Raw genomic sequence first — 25,334 nt, forward strand, 5'->3', positions numbered from 1 at the left:
CACTGTGTGCCTTGGTTGTCATTATCTGTTTTAGGAAGCAACGTATTGGAACTGATTACACTTACACAGTTGGCAATACATTGTTCATGTTAATGTCGAAAATGTATAGCATTTATTTGACATCATTGCCTGATAATGATCTCAGTTTAAACTAAACAATACCACGCTGAAATGTTAAGTATGAATGCTAACGTGGATACAAGTATGTTGCCGCCTGGACACGTCTGTCCTCTTCTCAGTGTCCATTTCAAACGCTGTAATAATTTATTCCACGTTGCACAGTATTCTCCGGTCCAGCCTCATTTCACCAGTTCCACTTTCATGGCTCAGGAAACTGACACGTGATATTCCCTCCCCCACAAGCCAACTCAAACGTGGGTCACAACACAAACAGGACGATGGTCCTTATAGGTAACTAGAATCCCTCTGGTCCTCACGCATCAGTGCCTGTGGGGGGACAAGGAAAGTACATGCTGTGTTCACTGGACACAGTATCTTCCAGTTCACAACCAGAAGAGCCACGACAAGTGACACTCATTTGCTGTTTGGAACGTCATCCTGTTTGCTCCATGTGTTTGCCTGTCAGGAAGATACAAACAGGGGTTTATATATCATGGACACATCTAGTGTAGACAGATAGTTCTGATGTTGCGATTTAGAGTTACCAGTGCAGCATGTGCCTTCTGAACAGCTGTTTCCAGCATTGTCTGGTCGCTGATCATCTCCCGGATGGTCTCAGGGTCCACCTCCAGAAGCATGCCTGAACAAGCACAGGACAGCCAGGAAGAGGATGTTAAGTACATAAAAGATTATTCACTAGAGTTGAAACCAGAACCATTTAAAGCCATGCAAAAGAAACAATATATACATATGTATATATCTATACTTAATACATCCTCTGACACTTGAACTGATGTTACCGTCAATAAAGACATCTCCTGCCAGTTATCATGGTTCACACACGCAGTATGAACACTAGCCCATCATAAGTAGGAATGCCAAGTGAGTACCAGTGATGTCATTAGCGTGTGCCGCATCAATCTTCTCCACCAGGGAGAACAGCTTCTCTCCCAGCCTGTCGATGTCATCGGCATCCGACGAGTCACTCACGTCCATCCCGTCTCCCTTCTGCCTGAAACAGTGCATGAACAAAATCACCACTTGACCTATGTAATAACTTCTATATATAATAACTGGCTTCCCGGAATACTAATATGGAAAATTAGTCAATATGAAACGGTGACCGGCAAAGAAACTAAGTGACACAATGGAATTTCTCTAAGGTACTGTAGAATGAATCATTTCCTGGCGATAATGCATGACGATGTTGAAGTCCTGATGTTGGCATATGATAACGTTGATGCACAATTTTCTGAGTGATGATGTACTGCATTAAAGGTGCTAAGCTGATTGAGAAATCACCCTAATAGGCTCCAGGAGTAAAAAATGATAACACCGAGGTGCTAGCCGGTAATAAAGGAGGAGGATTATGTCACTCACTCCTGCAGAGTCTTCATGGCCAGGTTGACCTGCTCTTCCAAGAGGGAGGGCTCCGACAGGAGGGCCAACACGGCCTCCTTGTGTTGCTCCAGCAACATCCCTGCACACAGGGGCACATGAGATATCCTGTTCTCCATCGTGACATCCATCCACACATTAATACATGCTACGTCAAATCAGGATATTCTTAAACAGTTATGCTACATCACTCTACATCATGACATCTGTGTATGCTAATTGCCTTTCTGTACACACAGTTGTATGCAATGGTTATCCAATTGTCAGACATGATTAGTTGGACTGATTCTCCAGGGGATTTATTGAGTCATTGCACTCGCATTGCATACCAGTGATTTTTTGTGTTTGGCCAGTGTTGTAAATATCCACTAGCTCAAATAGCTGTTCTCCCAGCGAGTCCGAGGACGCGGACACCTCGTCATCATCTTTAGACGCCTCCTTCCTGCTTGAAACAGACAGAGAGAAACAATGATATAAGAAGTGAAAGAAGAACCAAGATCCCGTCCCAGATCGAATGCATACATAATGTTCCATTTCATTTAACACGGTTCAACAGCACATTCTGTGAGTGAGACAGGATGAAAACAATCGGTTGTTAATCACGTGACCGCTGTGAAACTGGATGGAGTCTCTGACCTGGTTCCCTGGGGAAGCTGCAATGCTCTCAAAGCTTTCTCAAGAGCTCCTGTCAGCATAGCCTCATCCTGTAGCATCTGGCTCAGCACAGGACCAGGAAGCTCCAGCAACATGCCTGCAACCAAACACCACAACCTAAAGCTGTCAGTCTGTGTGGTTTCTGTCTGGTTTCCTTTGGGGTGACTGACTGGCTACATTCACATCATAAGACCACTTAAGTGGCAGAGGTAGATGTTGACTGCAAATGCATCGTTTTAGTTTTGGTGTATCGTCCATTCTTTTGGCTGTGTGACGTCCAGAGTGATTTGCCTCTTCAGTCACCTCCTCACCTGTGAGCTTGCCCGCCATCTCTGCGTGTCTGTGGTAAATCAGATCATACAGCTGTTCACCAAGAACTTCAAGATCATCCCCTTCGTCCATGGTCGGCTCTTCTACCGCAGCATCCTCTCCAGACAAATGCAAGTGATGTGTACAGCGCGGAAAGGCACTCAAACATTTAGAGCTTCTTTAATTTCTTGCAGCAATACAGCTGTATGGGCGTGGTTGCACAAGTTCTTCCGATATCAGTTTCTATATATTTGTATTTGTATTAATGGTATTTTAGCTCTACCTTAGATAGAACAGCAGGTTACAGACATGTAAACAGAAGGACGCAGGATGATCACAACAAGCAATGACGTGCTACAGCTACAGAGCGTAATATGGTTGTGTTCTTCCGAAGTGAAGCTGATAAATAGTGCACAACGTAAATGCTTATTTCAAATAGAATTTATTGATAAAATTAATATAAGACTAACAAAGTATACCAAAACAGACATCGTATTTAAAAAGATGTTGCTCTGTTATTTACAAGTTACAAAACTATTTTTTTTAAGCGCAGGGATCTGTGAAATAGTCACTGTAAACCGGCTTCCGCCCTTTTCTATCCTCTTCCTCCGCTGAAAGGTAACGTGGTCGAGCCTTGTGCTAGACCTTCGAAAATTAAAATTGAGAATTTACACGTTTTGGTCACATCTAGTTAAGTCAACATATACCATATTAATAAAGCTTATCCTTGTGCATCATGTATAGTAATTTACCCAATGTTTTGAGTCTGTAATTAAGTGTGATGAAGACCAATGCTTACCAACTTTAGGCCTCTGTCATTACCGAAGACTTGCTTCTGTAGCGGGGTCTGTACTTGGGTTTAGTTCAGAATGGGTTGCCCTGCAACCAAGTGGCTGTCCAACTGCTTTTTATATAATCATGTAATAATGCTTCTGTTATAACCACCTTTAAGACGGGGATAAGAATCCATTTTGACTTCAATGGCTAAAAACACCCTTTTTTTAGCTAGCTTGCTTGCTAACGTTGCAGGTACGCTAACCTAGCTAGAGCTAACTGGCCAGCCGAATTTAAATTAAATCTAGCTAGCTTGGTTTCTTCTGTAAATTACGCTTTCGTATTTAGCAGCACGTATTTGTTGTAGAGATGGGCCTACATATCATGGTTGCCCCAGTGGTCTGCCACTGGTGTGTGTACTGACACGTTCTCGTGTTCCTTCCAGGTTTGCCAACATGTCTGCTCATCTGCAGTGGATGGTCATCAGGAACTGCTCCAGCTTCCTCATCAAGAGGAACGGACAGACCTACAGTACCGTGAGTACAGTACTACAATGTCGCTTCTGACTGCCTCAAGAGCCGGACGACCATGTTATAGGCTGCATGGAATATCACAAAATAACTTAAGCTTGTAATAGGAACCCACGTCAGCAAATGTATGAGTTTGTTGCCTCGAATTGATCCAAATATAAAAGTAACGTTAGCACTGATTGAGGGGTGTAAATGGCCCTCATCTGAGTGATAAGTGAAGTGCTGATGCGTTCTGGACTGTGTATGATGCCTTCATCTCATGGTCTCCAGGAGCCCAACAACCTGAAGTCCAAGAACTCGTTCCGCTTCAATGGGCTGGTGCACAGGAAGACAGTGGGCGTGCAGCCTGCCGCTGACGGCAAGGGTGTGGTGGTGGTGCTGAAGAAGCGTGCAGGTAAACAGGAGCTTCCCCTAAACCCTGTAACAGTGTTTACTGTTATGCTGTCATTGTAGGGGTCAATATGATCAGATTATCACTTATTTTGTGTGATTTTAGCTAGAAGAGCTACATGAATATAATGGCTGTAGTAATTTGTATTTTGCCACAGATTTTCACACTTGGACTTGGGTCATTATCCATTAAGCAAAGTGTATAGTGCTGTTATCCTCAAATCTTTTAATTGATTTCCCTCAGGTCAACGTAAACCTGTCAGCTCGTACGAGAAGATCACTATCAACAAGAACTCCCGTGCCACCCTGAGCAGCCTCAGGCACATCATTCGCAAGAACAACTACAGGAAGGACCTGCGCATGGTGAGCTCTCACTTCCTGTCCTTTCCTCCAGGTCCAAAGTGTTGTTCATTTCCCATTTTGGTACAGTTTGAGCAAGGATGAAGGCCATTCAGAAGCGTACCGCAGGCCGTGACGCACTGAGCATTGTGACTCATCCGATGGCTCCTCATTGGATGGCTCCTAACCTTTTAGTTAAAAAAAATGCAAACTAAAACGCTGAGTGAAAATGAACTGTCTGTTGACTGGAGTGCTTTGTTTCGTTCCACCAGGCCGCCCTTCGTCGCGCCAGTGCCATCCTGAAGAGCCAGAAGCCTGTGGTGGTCAAGAAGAAGCGTTCCAGGGCTACCAAGACCGCATAAACAGATGGATGATAAATAAAAAAGTTTTCGGTGTAAAAAAAACATTTGCCTTGCGTTTTTGAATGTCTTGTCAAATGACGGTCAAAGAAACTAAAGTCTTTTATTGTAGTTATACCATATCAATCTTTTCATTCTGGACTATGGTGTTCAACTCTGGTCCTCAGGGCCCACCTCCCTGCTTCACCGCACCTGATTCAAATGAATGGGTCATACATCTAAAACAGGATAGTGGACCCTGAAGACCACTGCTGTAATTAATTGTATTGGGTGTGACAGTAAGCAACACTTGACAACAGATTTCCTTGAAGTTTTCCCATTTACTTTTTAGTATGTTTCAGGTGCATTGCTGATAAATCCAGCATGAAGGAATGATTCATGGGTCAGCAGGCTGTCATTCTCTTGCAGGTGTACACCCCAATCACCTTATGCAAGTCTCCACTCATCCCTTGTATTTAATTGTAGTCAAAGATGGCTGGTCCTCTGCTGACATAAGTATCCCGACTGTCGTTTCCACATTCTCATAAGACAGGAAGAGTCAATTGTGTCAATGAAAGCAAACTGAAGACTCGGTAGTTCTTAGCCCCAATTATATTAGATGATGTCACAAGTATGTGTGTGCCCCATGAGACATTAGGCCATGTTTGGCTGTTGGCTTAAAGAGAATAAATGACAGGTCAAGGTTTATAAAAATACAAATCAGAAACATTTTTACTCTCTGAAAACAACTTTCAAGAACTCAAACACAATATGAAGGTTAAATGTATACTAGAGAGTGCTGTTTAATGTAATTGTCTCAACAATGGTGAACAGGCTGATCTGGCTGACAGGGAACCTAGTTTGTTTGGGCTGACCTACTTGTGCCATGCTAGAACGTTCTAACCTTATCAAATTGATCGTTGGCGTTTGCCTTTTTTCCTTTTTGTTTATTCTTGAATGTGAGACCAGTCTGCACGTCATCTCATTAGAATTTCCCTTCAGGGATAAAGTTCTACGTAGCTCTATTACCATGACCAAGTTCACTGCCTGTTCAGCAGCATCATTTGAATGGCAATTTTCTTTAAAACAGCAGGCATAAGAAAATGCTTGTAAACACTTTCCTAAATATGAAACAGTTCTTCCAGCCTCTAGCCCCCCCACTCTATATCTTCTATGTATCCATCCTGTGTTAGTGATCTGTCCTCCCCATGCTGTGCCCTCTACCTTGAGCCCATCCACCCAGATGTGGGTCCAGTCTTTCCCCTGCAGAACGATCGCTGCCCAGCGTGTGACAAATGGGCTGCTCCTAATTAAAAATCAAAAGGGTGTGTGTCCCCACATATTGATCGCCCCTACTGCCTCCCTACGAACAGAAAAGTCATGATAGTGAAATGATGAAAGAAGTGCGTCTTCTCTGGGGATCCAATGTTATGGAGACATAAATGGGAATGTGAACTGTGGTTTAAAAGCCTAAAGAAGAGTTTTTATCCTGCTGGATTAGAGACATCTGTTAATGGGGTCTGGGTCGTTGCCTGCCCGTCACTAGGGCTGCCCAGCTGAGTGGAAACAGGATTGATCTGCCTGAAAGTAGCTCACTGACAGCTTTCTACCTCCGGCTGAGGGGGAGAGGATGTGGAGGGAGGGGTGGGTGGGGGAGGGTTATAAGCCACCTCCCATATTTCCTAACTAATAAAATGTATCTGAACCAAGGGGGTCATTCCACTGATGGACCACAGCTCCTGCCCAGGAAGACTTAAGACGTAATTGGATTTCTTTTTTCCCCTCTCTGAGAAGGATGATGAGGTTCAGGTGGTGTGTGTGTTGGTGTGATGGTGTAGTGTGATGACCAGTATGAGGGGATCCAGGCGGGCCCTGCTCCTGCTGCTGCCCCTGGTCCTGCTGGTGCTGAGGGGACGGAGCTTCGAGCTGCAGGACACCATCCACGCCTTGATCGAGGAGAACATCCACCTCCACGACCAGCTGGAGAACCTCACCAAGGCCCTCCGAGAACTCAAACAGCTTCTCTGGCACCACTCTGGTCTGAGCTCTTCTGAACTCCTGTGTTCTGGATTCTGTGTGTTTTTGGTCTTTGTTCCTCAGATTTATTTTCCCCAAAACTACGGTCTGTGTTCAGTAATAGTGTTTTGTGTTTGCGTTTCTGGGTTTTATACTTGGCCGATATATCCTGTGCTATTTCATTATATCCTTTGTGCTGTTGTTACATGCTGGTTTTTGCTTCGTGTTCATGCCTTTGTTTCGTCGGGGCGGAAGGGGGGTCGGTCTTATTTTTTGTTGAAGGCTCCTCTCGTTCATGTATGTATTTATAGCTTTTGTTCATTTCAAACTCAGAGCCTGATCATGCGCACGAAGAGGACGTTCAACATCTATGGGAAGAGTGGTCCGAACACGGTCAGTACACTGCCTCCCTCTCCCCTCCCTTCTTTCTTCGATGGCATCAACCACCTCCTCCTGGCACCTCTCTCCCCTGACCTGTTTCACTGAATACGCATTAGGCCGACGCACACAGTCAACCTACTATTATACATAATGCACATCCATTGGATTGCTGCAAAGGGGAGAGAGGACAGTGGACTTACCATTAGCAGACATTGATCTGTGTCCAATATACAATAACTGGGGTCATATGGGAATATATGAACAGTAGGGGGTTCAACAACCTATAGATTATATTGACTGATGCAGGCAATGTTAATCCACTCAAATGTTCCATTGGATCAAAGGACATGAAGCAAATAGATGGAGTGGGCTTGTAACCTGAGCCTGGTTGATTAATATAAAAACAAGATGTCCCTGTGGGTACCTGGTACCTAAAAGAACCTGGTGTATTAACTATAGTGATAACATCAGGCGTCATGTCAACCATCTTTCTTTTCCGTTTCCTCTGGGCAGGTATCAGTGCAGAGACTCATCTTCTGTTGGAGCATGCTCTGTGCGGACATGACCTCCATGGCTCGGCCGGACCTTTTCATAAGTGCTCCCCCCTCCTCCTCCTCCTCCTGCCCTGTGCCACTCTGCTCATCATCCTAGAACTGGTCTAGAGACGTCCCATTGGTTCTCTTCCTCTTCATCAACCTAGGACTGGTCTAAGCGACTCAGCGGTCATCTTCCTCCTCGTCCTCGGACTGATTTACGTCAAACTAACTGGGCCTGGTGCAATGTATTGATTTGATATTGGACTATCTATAGCTACAGTGAGAGAACCAGACCAGAGTTGGTGTTTGATGCTGACAGATGGACATCTATCTGAGACACTTTCTGTCTGGCTGAAAATTAACAAGTTTTAAAATGTGTTTAAGTGCTCCATTTTGTTTAACTGTAGCTATCCATCTTATTTTAGTGGAGTCAACTACTATACTTTTAACAATAACACTTCATGGATTCCTGTTGTATATATGACTGTATTTTTTGTTACACAACAGAATGTTATCCTTCATGTTGCCCACCATTGTGAACACAGAATAAACAGGAGACTAACGTTTCTTTCTCCTGGTCTTTCTACAGTCCAATCCATCTCATGGAGTCCTTTTAGATGTTTTACTGTAAGCCCATTGTATATTGGGTTGGACAGGGTGAAATAATGATTTATCTCCATGACCCCCCCCACCAAAGAAAGAGAGAAGAGGCAGACGGTTAGTCAAATCCAGCTACATTTTATAATTCTTATCAGGTTTATTTATGACCAAACGCATTAAAAAAAAAGTAGAAAACTAACACAAAAGTCAGTTTGGGACAGGATTTTTTTTACACTTCTACGGGGGGGAAGTACAGTCATGATAGAACATGCACAAGAAACAGATGTTGAAAACAGACAAATGATTTTTCCACAATTAAAGAATAAATAGTTACAGTCAAAAATATGTCATTCAGAGTGTAATGTCTGCATATATTCGTTGTGCATATCAAATAAAAGGATAACGCGTGTTACCTAGTTAAAGTAAGCTAGGGGTGATTTAGACCAAAACAACATGTTGAGGAGAGCTCCACACGAGCAACGCGGAATGTGAAGGTCCTTAACAACCCTCGAGGCTGTGCTGCATGGGTTCAATGCAATTCAGTCATTGTGTGTCTGCGCGTGTGCCAGATGTGCCGAGTCGTGATACAGAACAGAAGACGTTGGGGGCCCTAATTGATGTCATGTGCATACGTGTGTGTGTCTAGTCTATGTCGAGGTCAGAGTCCTCGTCGCTCTGCGTGTGCTGTGTGATGGCCCGGTTGCGGATGGTCTTGGGGATGAGAAGCTGCTTGTCGGGCAGCAGGCCGTACTCCAACAGCAACGCCTCCACATCCACCGCAAAGAAGTCCTCCCCCAGCTGGTCGGTGACACGCACAAAGTTCCCGATCAGATCCCCTCCCTTGTACACCAGCAGGGCGGGCAGGGCGCTGCCCCGGAACAGGGCGCTGGTGCCGATCGCAGAGCCTCGGACGCTGCAGAACTTGACGAGCGGGTACTCCTGCGCCAGGCACAGCAGGCTGCCCGCCATGGAGTCACAGCCGGGCACCTCGGCCTCGTAGATGTGGATCATGACCAGGGTGCTCTTGTCCTCGTTGTCGAGGGCCTCCAGGAACTCCTCGCCGGACCTCAGCTCGTAGACCTGCTCAAAGCGCTTGCCGCGGTACAGCTGGCGCCGCATCTCCTCGATGCGCTGGAGGCGATACTGCTTCAGGAAGTCCTCATCATCCTCGCCCTCCTGGAGCATGTTGTACTCCTGCATGGTCATCTGTACACACACACACACACACACACACACACACATCAGGTTTCTGTTTCATACTCAAACACTTGTTTGATCCTCCTCTCCCCCTCCTCTCCCCCTCCTCTCCCCTCCTCTCCCCTCCCTTCCTCTCCCCTACCTTGCTGTGGATCTTGTCCTGCAGGTCCTTCTGCTTCTCCTTGTCCTTCTCCAGGTCCAGGTCCGAGCGGCAGGTCATGGAGAGCTTCTTGATGAGCCTCTCCATCTCCATCTTCTGCTCCTGCCGCTGCTCCACCTCCAGCTGCTTGTACTTCCTCCAGTCGTTGATCACCCCCTTCGGCCCTGCGCAGGAGCATCAACATTATTGATATCATCATCGTTAACATGAACTCAGTCACTGACATGGATATGATTGTCAGTACCCCTATCCCCACTAAGCAAGCTTTTTGAGCATCAGCTTTGGTTATCTTTTTTTGGAAACTGTATTTGCTCGAGTTCAAACTGCATTAGCAGGGATTGGGACGGTGTTAGAAGCAATAGATATAGAAAGAGTTGTTTTAAGAAAGACATGGAGAAGGAAAAACCCAGCTGGAGAAGAAGCAAGGGGAGTGAACATGTTTGCATGTACAGTATTTGCATGATTGCTGAACATGTGGGCCAAAGGTGTGCGTGTGTGTGTTACCGGTATTGATGGCGCTGCCATCGGTGGTGTACTCAATCTCCGGCTCCAGCACGTCGGGGTTGCGGATGGTCTTGGCCTGCCCCTCCTCATCCTCCTTGTCGCTGTCCTCATCCTCGCTGCTGCTGCAGTAGTACTGGAGCTTCTCCCCCAGGATCTTATCATCCAGCGTCGTCATGACTACCGCTCACCTGGGACAAGGAGGAAGTGTGTGGAATGACTGAGCCCAGGTGACAGGCTGGAGAACAACATGGTAACATAAGGGGACTGAGTTTGAGAAGAGGTCCACAAGAATAGCTTTTAGTTCAATAAATAAAAACAGAGGTTTACGGTTTCATTAATTTATTTTATATAAAAAATGCTTGTATGGGCTAAACTTGTGCTCAGCTTGTGTTTGTTTGAATTAGGCTACCGAAATGAGCAATAACAACCTGGACATCATGTCACCGACAGCACTATGTCTAACTAACCAGCATAATCCCTTAATGCACAGATTGCACTAGGCTAAACTAACTATTAAAGACCACATTTAGACAAAAAGAAGTGGGTCATTTAGATCATTAACTATGGATTACCAGTCATTTAAATCCCCATGATTAAAAAATATATCTATATATTTATATATATTCACACACATTGTCCAAGCATCAAGGCTTAACCCCAACTGTCATCTAATGATGGTCTCGGAAGAAGAAAACATTTTTTTGTACAGATTCAGCAGTCTGTGTGGGTCAGATTGGAAAGCAGGCTTCACCTCAAGGCCCTAGGCTAATCCATTAGCTTGGGAGAGACTGGGGGAGCTGAAACACAAATCCCTCTTGCTAAGCACCACTCTGAAGATGACTTACACAATGACTGACTGAAAAGCAGATACACTGCCTGCAGTCCAGTACTTTCAGTTGTAAACGACAAGGAGGCTTTGACGAAGCTCATTTAATGGCACTCGCTCATGGCATACTAGCCATAGGCATTATATAGCCTATTGCAGAGTTTAAAAAAAAATCCATGTTCAGTTTAAAATGTATAGTTATTTAACACTGGCAGTATGGGGACTAATTCATACAGAAAAAACTAAATTGCTTACTAGGCGCTACTAGATGGCGGATTGACAGCTTGCTTTATCCACAGACAATATTAGGCACGAAGCTAGTTGGCTATCAGCAGTGCACTTGACACTGCGTATGTTGTCTAGCTAACGAACGTAAACTAGGAAGATGCTAGAAAGATTATGCCATTCCAATTTGCTATCGCCTATGTCCACTGTGAATATACACTACCAATAGCTAGGTCAACCTGACATGTTCAAGATAGCTATCTAGCTAGTGCTAGCTAACCAAGGTTGGCGACCAAACAGCGCTGCCTAGACCAGAGTTCGTTGGACTTGGATAACATATATCTGCAGATAATGCTGTCAACGATTGAAACCGACTAAATACATAATTTCAATTAAACATTCTACTGTTCTATCAAATCAATTTGTATTTGCTTACCTTAAAATGTAACCAGCAAGCCACGAAATATATCTCCTCTCCTCAACGCTAGGCGCAGTCTACTTCCCTTCTCCTTTCAGACAACAATGACCGGATGAAACAGACTAGCCAATCAAACAACTAGCCTACGACTACCTCGGCAGAAAGAACCAATTATGTGAAGAGGGAGGTACCTTATCCTCGAACAATATCAGCAATGCTGTTCGTAGTTACAATCTGCGGCCACAAGAGAGCAATGGCGAAGCTCCACAGACACTCTCAACTGAGCTAGCTGCTATCAGAGCCCGTCTGCTACTATGGTTTCCCTTCATCCCTGTGACCAGTGTGGGAAGAGCTTCAATCATTCAGGACACTTATTAAAGACACACCAGCGTGTTCACTCAGGAGAGAAGCCGTACCACTGTGACCAGTGTGGGAAGAGCTTTAGTCGGTCAGGAAGTTTAGAGATACACCAGCGTGTTCACTCAGGACACTTAAAGACACACCAGCGTGTTCACTCAGGAGAGAAGCCGTACCACTGTGACCTGTGTGGGAAGAGCTTCAGTCGGTCAGGAACTTTAGAGATACACCAGCGTGTTCACTCAGGAGAGAAGCCGTACCACTGTGACCAGTGTGGGAAGAGCTTCAGTCGGTCAGGAGACTTAGAGAGACACTTTTGTTCTGGGAAGACTAGAGATCCTGATCTCTAGATCTCACTTAAGAATTAAACATATATGAACATAGGAAATGTATGTATTTGTATTCATTTGATTTATACCGAAAATGTACAGTATATTGTATATATATGTCAACAAAGTATAGTCTATGTACGATTGTTTCATTGTTTATTATATAATTGTATAATAATCATTCTGTATGACTTGATATATATTTTACTTTTAAACAAAAACTGATATAACATGCTATGTTATGTGCTGTAGACAATAATAACAAATATTGAATGCTACTGTCTGTTTCTGTCTGATCTATACTGTGAGCATAATGTTATCATACCTCAAGCCTCATTTCCATATTCACGTTGTGTTTATGTGACTGTGTTACATCAGGATGGGAGAAATGATGATCATAGAAGCACCAGAAAAATATTCATGTTTAAATTAAAAACTGTTCATTACATTATGAGAACTATCCCACTTCCCTCCACAATTAAACACAGTAATAATTATTCAATGTTGAATTCAAAAGAACTTAAGTAGCCAAACGACCACGCCGTCCACCGGGGCTCTAGCCCCGGGCCACTGGTTGCGAGGGACCTGCCAGTATGGTGCCTGAGCAGGGAAATCTGCCCAGATTTCTCCCCCTCACTCGCTAACAACCGCGACCTGCACCCGCCCCCTGATATAAAGTGCAAGGTTTATCTTTCTAGACTGCGTGGTTGCAACTATAAACTCGGCAGGAAGAAAAGTAGAAAGTTATGGAATAATTTGTCTTAGTAGATCAATACGACTCTGTCAACCATTTTCCCATTGGGGATCATATCTCCTCTAGCAAGGCCCCATAAGATTATATCTCCTTTATCTATGCCCCATAGGATCATATCTCCTCTAGTTAGTCCCCATAGGATCGTATCCCTTCTAGCTAGTCCCCATGGGATCGTATCCCTTCTTGCTCAATAAGAGAAGGTATGGAAGGAGAAGATCACACCTCTGCTTGGACTCCTCCAGGTCCCACAAACACATGGTGCTATAACCCCAAAGGCCATTAACAGGACACCACTACAAATTTACATTCATAACCAGTCTATCGTTCTGTCCATTCCCTCTGGTGTAATGGCTCTAACTCCTCCCCTCTGGTGTAATAGCTCTAACTCCTCCCCTCTGGTGTGATGGCTCTAACTCCTCCCCTCTGGTGTGATGGCTCTAACTCCTCCCCTCTGGTGTAATGGCTCTAACTCCTCCCCTCTGGTGCGATGGCTCTAACTCAGTCAGGTGGCTGAGCGGTTAAGGAAGCGGGCTAGTAATCAGAAGGTTGCCAGTTCGATTCCCGGCCGTGCAAAATTACGTTGTGTCCTTGGGCAAGGCACTTCACCCTACTTGCCTCGGGGGGTATGTCCCTGTACTTACTGTAAGTCGCTCTGGATAAGAGCGTCTGCTAAATGACTAAAATGTAAATGTCCCCTCTGGTGTAATGGCTCTAACTCCTCCCCTCTGGTGTGATGGGTCTAACTCCTCCCCTCTGGTGTGATGGCTCTAACTCCTCCCCTCTGGTGTGATGGCTCTAACTCCTCCCCTCTGGTGTGATGGCTCTACTCCTCCCCGCCTCTCTACCTGTGACGTTCCCACCTTAGTACACTGCATGGCTGCAGCTGTCTTCAAGCCCCTGGTTACTTCTGGTCCATTTCTTCTTTGGGTGTTTCACAACCCTTCTTTTGCAAGGTCTTTGCCACAAAATACATTTATCTAAGTCCTAATTTCATGCTAGACTTGACTTACCATTGAAGCCAGAGCTCTGGTTAATATTCACCCAGCATTGCCAAATGTTTTCAACATTGGCATTTCACAATACTGTCAGGAGATGGCGTTGTATCTATTCATGCAGGAATTCAACCTGACAGTGACCAGCATCCGTAAAGTTGTGCTACAACTTGCTGTGAAGTTCTACGATGTTAAATATGTGCAAATGTTTAGGTAAAATGGAAGTCTGGAAACTCGAAAACATTCTTTGAGAGGTCTTTTCAAATGTAATCAGAATCATCTGGCAACACTGTTTGAGTATGGTTGTTTTCACACTGTTATTGAATTTTTAATGAGTATTTTTCATTACATTAGGCATTGGCAGTAAAAGCCAACAAACATTTTGAAGAGGCAACACTGGCATAGGCCATGGATGGAAAAACACACACAAATACACACAGAGACAAAAACATACACATACAGAAACACACAAGCTGCATGCACACACAAATATACACACAAACACACACGCATACACTCACACATGCACACACAGACAAACTCCAGCATGCACAGACAGACAAACGCACATACTGTATAGGCATACTGCCAGACACAAAAATGTCTTGTTGGGTTCTAAATTCACACTCAGCTCTCAGTCCAATGTGAATCTCATCTGCTATGCCAGAACTGAAGTTCTCTGTAAACATCAAAATGATTAGCAGCAGATTGTTATGAGCCAAAATGATCTCCACTGTATTCAAGACAGACAGATAGAAAATGTCAACAACTTCCACGTCCGGTGTGTCAAAGCTCGTCACTTCCTTTAGTAGACGTCGCCTTCCCAGTGTTGGGTGTCCCCTTCCCAGTGTTGGGTGTCCCCTTCCCAGTGTTGGGTGTCCCCTTCCCTGTGTTGGGTGTCCCCTTCCCAGTGTTGGGTGTCCCCTTCCCTGTGTTGGGTGTCCCCTTCCCAGTGTTGGGGGTCCCCTTCCCAGTGTTGGGTGTCCCCTTCCCAGTGTTGGGTGTCCCCTCTCTGGGGACACTGAAGGACACGTAGGGACACGTCTGTGTGTTGAGACACACCAGCCTCTTCAAGGTGGCAGAGTTAACTATATCAAAGCCTGCCTGGCCTCCGAACGTGCTGGGCTTCCAGTACTCTGGTGAGCAGATAGGATTTCCCAAAAGGCCTTTCAGGGAGAAGGGTGCCCCCATCTCCACCATGCTCTCTCCAAATATGGCCCCCGGCCGGGTCTTTTCCAGCAGCAGGCCAGGGTACAACTCCAGGGCGTCAATGTCGCTATAAAGATCCTCCAGTTTTTGCGCTATCTCTTTCTCACCTGTAGACAGATTACGATCTCAGAGAGGGGGTTGTACTCCCGTAAAACTGCCAACATGCCAATGAAAATAACACAAGATGTGCTTGAAAAAAAGAAATGCATTTAACCCAAGTGAAACTTTACTGGTTATTTATTACCTTACAGTTGATCTGGGAACTGTACAGTCGTTGCCATAAGTTTTGGCAATGACAAATGTTGTGTTTTCACACGTTTCTATATAATACTGGAATACAATAAGGCACATTTCATATTTTTGGGGTGAACATTACAAGCTTTTTGGGGTGAACATTTTCAATATATGCAAATAGTCCCCTGTTTTACAGCAGTCAATCTGCTCTTAAAATCCAATCAGAATGATAGAGTGATTTCACCTGGCTAGAACTAGTTCACACTTTCCCCTGTGCTGATGATATGATTTACTGAAATTATGTTTGCAGTCATTTTATGCCAAGGCCCAGCAAGCTTTGCAAACACAAAATGTATGTCGCTCCCGATACTTTTGGCCATGGCTGTACAGTAGCTCACGTGGAACCTTGAATGTGTGCTCTGAGCAGATCATGGGCATTCAAAGGGAAAGGTCTGCCTTTGAACACCTCGCAATGCCCCACGAATGTGAGTGAAGTCATCTGATGTACCATGCTCCGTTCACTACCACAACATACGCAGGCCATGCTATTTGCCAACCTGCCTGTGGCTGTTTATTCTCAAGCTTCTATGGAGCATGTCTTAGAGCCAATGAAGCTGACGCTTCTCTCCAAATATGTGCAGAATGTACCGTCAAGCGTTCACACGCACTCCCTTAATCCCATCGCTTCCTTACAAGACGACTACTTGTTCTTAGCTTCTTGCTTGCGCAGGTGTGTGCCTGTGTGTGTGTGTGTGTGTGTCTTTGGGTGAAAGCCTTGGTTCCTACCTGTGAAGTCTGAGAAGGAAGTGTAAGGCCTCAGGTGAAAACGTTTCCTGTAGGCGTTGAAGGACTGCAGACGCAGTTGTCGGGACTCTTTGATGGTTCCCACAGAAACCCTGGTTGCCACGTTGTGGATGTTGTAGCCTCCCCCTATCTGCAGGATGAAACAGTATGACCCCCCCCCCCCCCACCACCAAAAGAAAATTAATTCAATGAAGATACAAAGAAAATACGATTTGTCGCTGTAGAAGAAACCTGTAAAACAAACAGTGGGTCATACACAGAACCAGAACAAGGAGTTATTTGGATCCTTTCTCAGAAAGTTCTCTTAAAAGAACATGGTTCAACGTTCCTTGTCTTCCTTGAGGGTTTAGGTTGGTTGAGGGGCAGTTCTATGGGCATATGTGAAGCCCTCTGTGACATGCTTGCGTGTAAAAAGGGCTATACAAATAAATTTGATTTGATTTGAACGTTAAACTCTTTACTTCTGAGAGTCTGTCAGAGCAAAGAAGACCATCACTGACGTCACCAAAAACATTCATACAGCAACCAGAACATGTATTCCCAGCAACCACAAGGGGGACACATCAGGCATCTTTACCTGCCCAGCAACCTGCTTGGAAAATGCATCCACTAGTGTCTCCACGCCATAGCTGGTCAGCACTGAGGTGTTGAACAGGAACTGGGGGTAAGTGAGCTCGTCGTCCTCAATGACAAAGGTATCGGGCATGAGGGGGTGCCAGTGGTACAACTGGCTGAACTCTAGGGAGATGCGGTTCGCGTACTGGAACTGGGAACCAAACAGCAGCGTGGGGTCGAACTTGAGTTGCAGGAGATAGCCGCTCAGGTGCTGGACGTACTCCTCTATGACGATACGGATCGTCTCACCTGGTGGAGGGAAACACGTGGGAGAGGGAGGTGGAGAGGGAGGAGAAATGCAATCCTGAGGCGTGTTCACAAGTAGGCTCCCAAGTAACCCTTTGCGTGCGTGTAGTTAACCATTCCCAAGTCACACCTTTTTGTTCCTGATATCTGCGCGACACAGTCAAGTCCACAGTCTGAATACTCAATTCAACATCCATTACTCCCTATCAACTGAACAAGCTGCAAGCACACTAGACTTGGTACAAACACAAAGGGGAGATACCTTCGACCTCCAACAGTGAAAAACACTAGCCGCCTCACCGATGATGACGAGCCTGGCGGTCTGGAAGAGCTGCTCGTCGTCCCAGGTGGGGTGCTCCTCCTTCAGGACGTCGCACACGCGGTTGTGCTCCCTCAGCCACAGGGTGGCGTACAGGCTCAGGCCGGGCAGCAAACCAAACACCTCCTGGCCGATGGCCAGCTGGTTCTTCACAGGGAGCCCCGGGGGGTAGTGCATCTTGACAGGGGCCACGGCAACCGTGGGAGGGTACATATCCCCCTTGATCACCTTGGGAGGGGAGTTTGTTATTGGATACAGCTTATAAAAACATAGTTTGGTTTGGAACTCCTATCCTGCAGGCTCAGACAAGACCGTTCGGTGGATTACATTTATGAGAATTTTTGGAGGTGAGCTTTTTTGTTTTCTGGAACAGGCTTTCCCTTTGGGATGGGGAAAGTCTTGGAACGAGGCAATATGTGAGCACAGACACACACCTTGGCAAGTAATAGCATTAACTTATCCCAGTATCTCTCTCAGCCTCTACACCACACCACCCGACCGCAGCTGCTGAACCAAGCTATAAAGAGGATGTTTGTTCCGTAAAGATGGATCCCATGGCATCACCTCTCTCTAGTTAGCTTATTACCAATCATCAATCCAGTTTCAATAAAGCTATAGCTGAGAATGAGAACTGAGAAGAAATGGCAGTCTCTGAAAAATGGGCTTGCTGTGGATGTTGGCTCGCCTACACTGCTCCTACCAGAGTGTTGGATTCCAACCGACCAGCAAAAATGCAATTGTTTCTAAGACAACAAAGATCCTCAAAAGTGAATGGTCCACGTCTACATTCAGGTACTAATAACTATTGAATTACTTATTACTGCATGTGAAAGCTTTCTACTTCCTCTAACATTGAAAAGCTTGCCTCTCTGGCCAACATGCAGGCTAAAGCAAACATTTGTCGTATTTACTATCTCTGGTACTTGTGTTACTGATGTAACAAGATGTGTTTACCTGGTACTTGAGCTTGCCGTCCCGGAGCAATCTCAGACGAAGCTGGCGAGCCAGGTTGTCTCCATAGATATGGCCTGCGTCCACCTAAACACACATACATACACACACACACACACACACACACACACACACACACACACACGCACACACGCACACACGCACACACACACACGCACACACACACACACACACACAGTCTATAAGACAGTGGTGGGCTAGTGAGTCGCAGTCTGTAGCAGATAGGTGGCCGGCTGACTTACTCCATGGCCTAGAGCCTTGGTGAAGCCCAGGCCCATGCGGTTGTATGTCTTGAAGAACTGATGTGTGAAGTGCTGGGCAAAGAAGGCGAACATGAGGTTGCTGCCCTGAGGATCTGGTCTGAAGGTCCGTCTGCGGAGCAACGTCTCCACCAGGACCTCTGGATCTGGGAGCTCTGCTTTACCTGGGGAAGTGTGTGTGTGTGTGTGTGTGGGGGGGGAGGCGTGGGCAAGCTGATTAATGATCACACGCAAGGGTACACACACACACAATCACATGCACATGCCAGGACACGAGCACACAAGATCTAAAAGGACACAAACACACCTCAGACCTCAGACTCACCTTTGACCCCCAGTGGTGTTGGGCAATCATGAGGGACAGGGGGCAGGATGCGGGTGTAGTAACTGGTGTTGGAGTAAGACTCCCAGTTCAGGTAACCATACTTGGAGTTAAAGGTGGGGGGGCTGGGGATCAGGTTGGACCTGGCTACAAAGCAAACATCGGCACAGCTATGAACAAAACCAAAGGCCTGATGATATCATCGAAGGTATCACGGATGTTCACAAACTCACTGAAGTTCCTCTCTGCTTATATGGTTGCGGGAGAGTCAATGACGAGGCAGGCATGCTTATACACAAATCTTACATCCTAAATCAATCTCTTTGAAAACCTAGTGAGTTAAACATGCTCAAACCCCTTTCAGGTGAAAACGATAATTATACGATCTGGGGATCGTGAGGTGACGATCATGATCACCTAGGTCCCTACAGAAGATCAGTTCAGTCGGGTCGAACCTGTCAGAATCAGCCTCATCAGAGTGTCCCGAAGGAAGGTCCGGTTGATGATGTCCCAGAGCCAGTGGAAGTGTGTCAGGATGTAGTGGACCACACTAGGGGTGGGCTTCAGGAGAGTTCGGACCCGGGTCCAGAACTCAGCTGTGGGTTGGAAGCAGACATACACACAAGTTTGGATTGCTGTTCTTGTGGGGACTAACAATTCAGCCCCTGTGTTCCACAACCCCAAATCTTAACCCTAATGTTAACCCCATAACCTAACCTGAACCTCAATTAGAGTATCTTGTTTCTGTTTGGGTGACTTCACTTTGAAATAGTCAAACAAATGGTATATTATGTAGGTTCGTATTTAACAAATGAATACCTCAACAATCAGTTATGAATTATGTAAACCATTAATCAGTAATTAATCAATAATAATCAACGTTATTAAAAATCCCTATACAAGGGTGATCAGAACAGATGGGTAATAGTGAAGTGGAGCTGAGGGACAGGTGGTGTAGAAGCTGGAGACCCACCACACCAGTTTGACACGTTCAGCGGCATCGTGTAGACACGCTTCTACAACGTGTAGACACGCTTCTACAACGTGTAGACACGCTTCTACAACGTGTAGACACGCTTCTACAACGTGTAGACACGCTTCTACAACGTGTAGACACGCTTCTACAACGTTGCCTGTGTCATTATTACCATGCAGTCACGGAAGACAGCAGTAGGTCTGGAGTTTAGTAGTATGCCTGTATCTGGGAACTAGGAGAGCTTCTAGATGGAGTCAGGTGGCTGAGCGGTTAGGGAATCGGGCTAGTAATCTGAAGGTTGCCAGTTCAATTCCTGGCTGTGTCAAATTACGTTGTGTCCTTGGGCAAGGCACTTCACCCTACTTGTCTCGGGGGGAATGTCCCTGTACTTACTGTAAATCGCTCTGGAGAAGAGCATCTGCTAAATGACTAAATGTAAATGTTGGGTGGAACATTAGAAATTAACATCTGTTATTCTTCTTGCACTCTCTCCCTCATTGTGCATCCTGTTTCTTTCACTGTCTCTTTCCCCTCATCCCCCTTCCCCTCTCGCTGCCAGCATTCCAAACTCTGTTTCTATGATCATAAACCTTCCACACATCCACCTCAATATGCCTCCACACGTAGAAAAAAAAGCCTTGTAGCATTGAATACACGTCACTCTAATTGACTGAGCTGAATTCTTACCAATTGTGATGTAATTATGTACTGACAGCTGGTTCTGTGTTAATGAGGGTCAGTCTGATGTTATGGACTGGGAACAGGAGCTTGGTTCTGAACAACATTTCCATGACCTCATTCTCAAAGCATATGCATCCTCACGGAGAGAGAGGTGTGTGTGTGTGTGTGTGTTTGTATGTGTGTTGTGTGTGTGTGTGTGTTGTCTGTGTGTGTATATCTTTGTGGCTCTGCCAATAGGCAAAAGAAGTCTTTGAGTATCCACTGGTTCATATGAGTTTGCCTTTGTCTGAGTCTGCCTGGCATTTTAGTGCTACTTACAAGGCCGAGAGGACATTCCTCTCACTTTCCCCAGGAAATATCCCCCGCTTCACAGGAAATAGTGCCATTGTCAACATTCCTCGTAAAAGCTCACTAATAAAAAGAGAATATTGGGACTGATCCCAGCCAGTGTACTCACGGGTAGTGCAGTTTTCTCCATGGTAACCGGTCCGGGTGCAGTCACACTGATATTTGTCTAGGCCATACCTCACACACACACCCGAGTTCTGACAGGGGAACTGACAGCAGGGGTTGACTGAGGGAAAGACAAATGAAAGAAAGAAAAGGGGATGTCAGTCGACAGATACGACACTTGGGTCAGATAAAATACAGTCAGACAATGAATCATCGGGTTACATGAAGATCAAACAAAAAGACAAACAGTTTGGATCATCAGTGTTGAGCTGAGAGTATGAGGTTATGACATCAGCAGACAGGACCGAGCTGTACGTCTGTCAGAACACTGATGTGGCCTGATGAACCCAGATCATCCATAGGAGCATTGACATGGTGGAGCTCCACTGATGAATGGATGCAAACTGCTTGTAGGCATCCAGGTGTCACTTTATAAGAGCGCTTTGGTTATATTACACATGGTCACACACATGGATGTGCACACACACACATAATTCCCCTCAGCTTTTGCTCAGCTCCTTCTCTCTGTCTTACATATTCTCTCTCTTTGATTGATGTCCACATGACATACAAACCTAACAAGGGTGGGCAAAGTTCATTTTATGGGGAGAAATTCTCTTCCCCTGATTTATGTTTTAAACCAAGATTGTTTCTCATACATTCCTTTAGGGAGGGAACTGTACATCACTGGTCGTTATATCAATGAACTAGAAGGTTAGATAAGTTGCATTTATAAGCAATTCATGTACTTTTTTGAATAATTAATAGTGATCTCATGCCGTCTTCTATATCTGCTTTTATGTTCATCTTTGAATTCCTCAGGAGGCACATGGTTTTGTTGCCGAATGTATCCAGGATTTTGTCTGGAGGATGTAGACAGGAACAACTGAATAAACATACGGTGCTTCATGGGTCTTAACCTCTTAAAGCCTAGACTAACGTTAAATAAACCTTGATGTTCCTTGTCTTTCCTGAGCTGACACACCTTCCCCCCTGTGCCCATTTGACATCATATCAGGGCCATCTCTGTTCAGTCTCAACATGTCCCAACACGGAGCTTCACCATGTCTATCACACATCACCCTCCTGTCCTATTTCCCCCTCCTCTCTCTCCTCTCTTTCATTACGCTCTCCTCTCTTCTTTCCTCCTCTCCTTTGTCTTATTGTCCCCTCGTCTCCTCTCCTATACTTCCGAGTTGTCTCCTCTCCTATACTTCCTAGTTGTCTCCTCTCCTATACTTCCGAGTTGTCTCCTCTCCTATACTTCCTAGTTGTCTCCTCTCCTATACTTCCGAGTTGTCTCCTCTCCTATACTTCCTAGTTGTCTCCTCTCCTATACTTCCGAGTTGTCTCCTCTCCTATACTTCCTAGTTGTCTCCTCTCCTATACTTCCTAGTTGTCTCCTCACCTATACTTCCTAGTTGTCTCCTCTCCTATACTTCCTAGTTGTCTCCTCTCCTATACTTCCGAGTTGTCTCCTCTCCTATACTTCCTAGTTGTCTCCTCTCCTATACTTCCGAGTTGTCTCCTCTCCTATACTTCCGAGTTGTCTCCTCTCTTCACATCCCCTCTCCTCCCTCGTCCTCCCCTCTTCTCCAATGAGTTCTTATATTCTTCTCTCCTCTCCCACTTTTCCTCTCTCACCTCTCAGCCTGACCAAAGCCTGAAGGCTTCTTTGGCCCGCCTGGAGTACTGAACATGGGCACATCATTGTAAATGTCAAGGCATGTAATTCCACATAAGTGTGTTACGTAACGCGTTTCTGGGAAGGACATCCTAACCATGACCAGGTTATGTACAAGACCAAGCTTGTCCACTGAAACTAAGGCTAGGCCTGAAAGAGACGGAGACCACGTACAAAGACAAAAAAGCACGCGAGTACGCCCGCATGCCAGCAACGTTCAATTCCATCCTGCCCAAAACTTTCGCGTCTGCACATGAAAAGTATCTGACCGTTCTAGAGGTGATCATACATGCTTACCTGTATTAGTGGGTCCTACTTCAACATCACCTCGACTGAGGTGTTGTCGCAGCAGCAGAACAAGCGCACAAACACATCCAACGACGGACACTAGAATAAATTCCAAATAAAGTTGCAGGGTTAGAATGCATCAACGTCTATATAGGAATAAACCCTAAATAGAATTGTTCACATTTGAGATATCCATGCATTAATTTATGCGTCGTAAGAATTCCCAAAGACTTACACTTCATTTTAGGCTACGCGCAGATTTTTGTCTACGCTCTGGTCACCAGTGTGTGGTTTGGCTACAGATCTCTGCAGTAACATTCAATACTTTCCAGCGTGCTGCAGTTACTGACCTGCATCCGAGCAAATGAAAGCACAGCCATATGCGCAACACTAGACCCTACCCCCATACACACCTCTAAATGTTACATCTGATCTTCATTTGGCAAAAGAAAATCACAGTGTTAAAAAGTAATTCTCGCCCTTCTGTCTTCCTCGCCCTACAAAGACCATTAACATGTAACTTTTACAAATTCACGCTGAATTTGAGTATGAAACAGCAAATGTTATACAAGAAATAAAATAAGTTAAATTATAGAAAACTACACGTTAGAAAAGGTGCGTGATCTGTACAGCTACTTCACGTAATCCAGTAGTTCCATTCCAAAATTCTGGTTCAAATCCCGAAATGTCTCCATAGATATGCAACCGTGCTCTGTACCTCCGTCCAGGGAAGAAATACTACCTTCCTTTTGCAGAGAAAAAAACTATCCATTATTTGGCTCCCCCTGCTGGTAAGAGTTGACACAAGCACGCGCACGCAAGTGCACATGCACGCACGCGCACACACGAAAACACACACCCTACAAATTGGGTTGACAGGCTATATTTGAGACACTGAGTTAGAAAAGATTTGGCAAGACATTGGAAAGATTTGTGCCATTGTGGTGTGTGTGTCAAAGCAAATCATCATATCGAAAGTGGATCATAGATTTCCTTAAAAACTACTAGCATAGTATGGAGGTTAGTTTAGCTTCATCTAGTCCCAGGAAACACCCCTAAATTCTCCTCATAGCTAGGCCTACTATGTTTGGGCCCCCTAATAGCCTAATGCTTGCTTCACAATAAAGACTATGCAAGCTATTTCATAGGATGAATCGTTTTTATTTTGAATTATTACCTGTACTTATTATTATCTCATTATTTAATAATTACCCGCATGTAATTATTAAATAATGAGATCAACACATCTTTTACTGTGCGGTGAGAAATCTGTCCAGGGGGAAAGCTTCCTTTTTTTCTGGTAGGTTTGCCAAGAAGTACAAACTCTTCCATTTTACTGGGGAAGAAACCATTTATGGAAAGAGACCTTGAACCGTCAGGACAATGTATTGTATAGTGCTTTGTTCTCCCACGATTATGAATGAAGTTCAGAATCAAAGTCTTCAAGTTCACATTCAGTTCTTTCAAGGACCTTATTCCATTCTAAATTAAAATTCTGTCACAGAAACAGAACACCAAAAATCTTACATGAACCGTGGTTCCCTTCTTCTGACACATTCAACTTCGCCTCCGGTGGAATTGGGAGGAAACACTGTCATGTAGTAGGACATCACAAATAAAGGGATTAGGGGGGAAAACAGGGGCTTTCCAAGAAGGGGGTTTCTGACAGAGCCGTCAATGGAGGATCAGGACCAAGAAGGTTATGTAAGCAACCTTACAATCACAGATGCAGTGCAAGGGGGTTTTGACAGAAAGGGGAAGCCTTGAGGAGTGGAGTGGTGGGAGGCTGATGTTCTTGAAAATAAGGAAGGCAGATATGTTTTGAGGAAGGTCTGTATGTGCGTGGATAGAGGGATGAAAGGATAGAGTCATGAAAAACAAGGAGAGAACAGGGTGGAGAAAGAAAGAAGAGGGAGAAATAGAGAAGTCAAGCTAAGTCACTGAGGATGTGTGACATCCTGTAAACTCCGGAGAAAGAAGCAGAGTCACCCAAGACTTTTCCTCTGCAGTGAATTGCAGCCCCCCAGATGCAAGATAAATGACCCAGCACACTACTCACAGACAGATTACGGATCCAGCTATGTTTGCTTATGTCTGCCTGCTAACCCAGGCCCATGTCAACAC

The 25,334-nt window shown here is 45.2% G+C and overlaps 3 protein-coding genes across 4 annotated transcripts; 1 reads left to right on the plus strand and 2 right to left on the minus strand.

Moving 5' to 3' along the window:
* Positions 1-55: 55 nt before the first annotated feature.
* LOC134033370 (uncharacterized) lies at positions 56-2,848 on the minus strand. Of its 2 annotated transcripts, none has more exons than XM_062477494.1 (7): positions 2,484-2,848; positions 2,155-2,269; positions 1,848-1,960; positions 1,501-1,600; positions 1,011-1,132; positions 666-760; positions 56-447 (listed from the first exon to the last, which is right to left on the minus strand). In XM_062477494.1, exons 1-7 carry the CDS (start codon positions 2,572-2,574, stop codon positions 406-408), a joined length of 678 nt encoding a protein of 225 aa, XP_062333478.1. In that variant the 5' UTR covers positions 2,575-2,848; the 3' UTR covers positions 56-405. The 2 variants fall into 2 exon arrangements, with proteins under 2 accessions (XP_062333478.1, XP_062333477.1); XM_062477493.1 differs by having other exon boundaries at positions 56-579; positions 2,484-2,847.
* Positions 2,849-3,006: 158 nt separating this feature from the next.
* On the plus strand, positions 3,007-4,918 carry rpl28 (ribosomal protein L28). Its single transcript, XM_062477499.1, has 5 exons — positions 3,007-3,099; positions 3,701-3,791; positions 4,056-4,179; positions 4,420-4,538; positions 4,787-4,918. Exons 2-5 carry the CDS (start codon positions 3,711-3,713, stop codon positions 4,874-4,876), a joined length of 414 nt encoding a protein of 137 aa, XP_062333483.1. The 5' UTR covers positions 3,007-3,099; positions 3,701-3,710; the 3' UTR covers positions 4,877-4,918.
* A 3,584-nt stretch (positions 4,919-8,502) lies between these two features.
* pdcl (phosducin-like) lies at positions 8,503-23,937 on the minus strand. The gene is made up of 14 exons (XM_062478153.1): positions 23,446-23,937; positions 23,220-23,309; positions 21,243-21,359; positions 19,584-19,724; positions 19,132-19,275; positions 18,789-18,970; positions 18,529-18,612; positions 17,556-17,802; positions 16,972-17,258; positions 16,377-16,524; positions 14,948-15,463; positions 10,247-10,432; positions 9,725-9,906; positions 8,503-9,591 (listed from the first exon to the last, which is right to left on the minus strand). The coding sequence occupies exons 1-14, from the start codon at positions 23,450-23,452 to the stop codon at positions 9,028-9,030; spliced, it is 2,895 nt and encodes a 964-aa protein (XP_062334137.1). The 5' UTR covers positions 23,453-23,937; the 3' UTR covers positions 8,503-9,027.
* Positions 23,938-25,334: the final 1,397 nt, after the last annotated feature.

The sequence above is a fragment of the Osmerus eperlanus genome, chromosome 14 (assembly GCF_963692335.1).
Source record: "Osmerus eperlanus chromosome 14, fOsmEpe2.1, whole genome shotgun sequence".
In the NCBI taxonomy this organism is placed as follows: Eukaryota; Metazoa; Chordata; class Actinopteri; order Osmeriformes; family Osmeridae; genus Osmerus; species Osmerus eperlanus.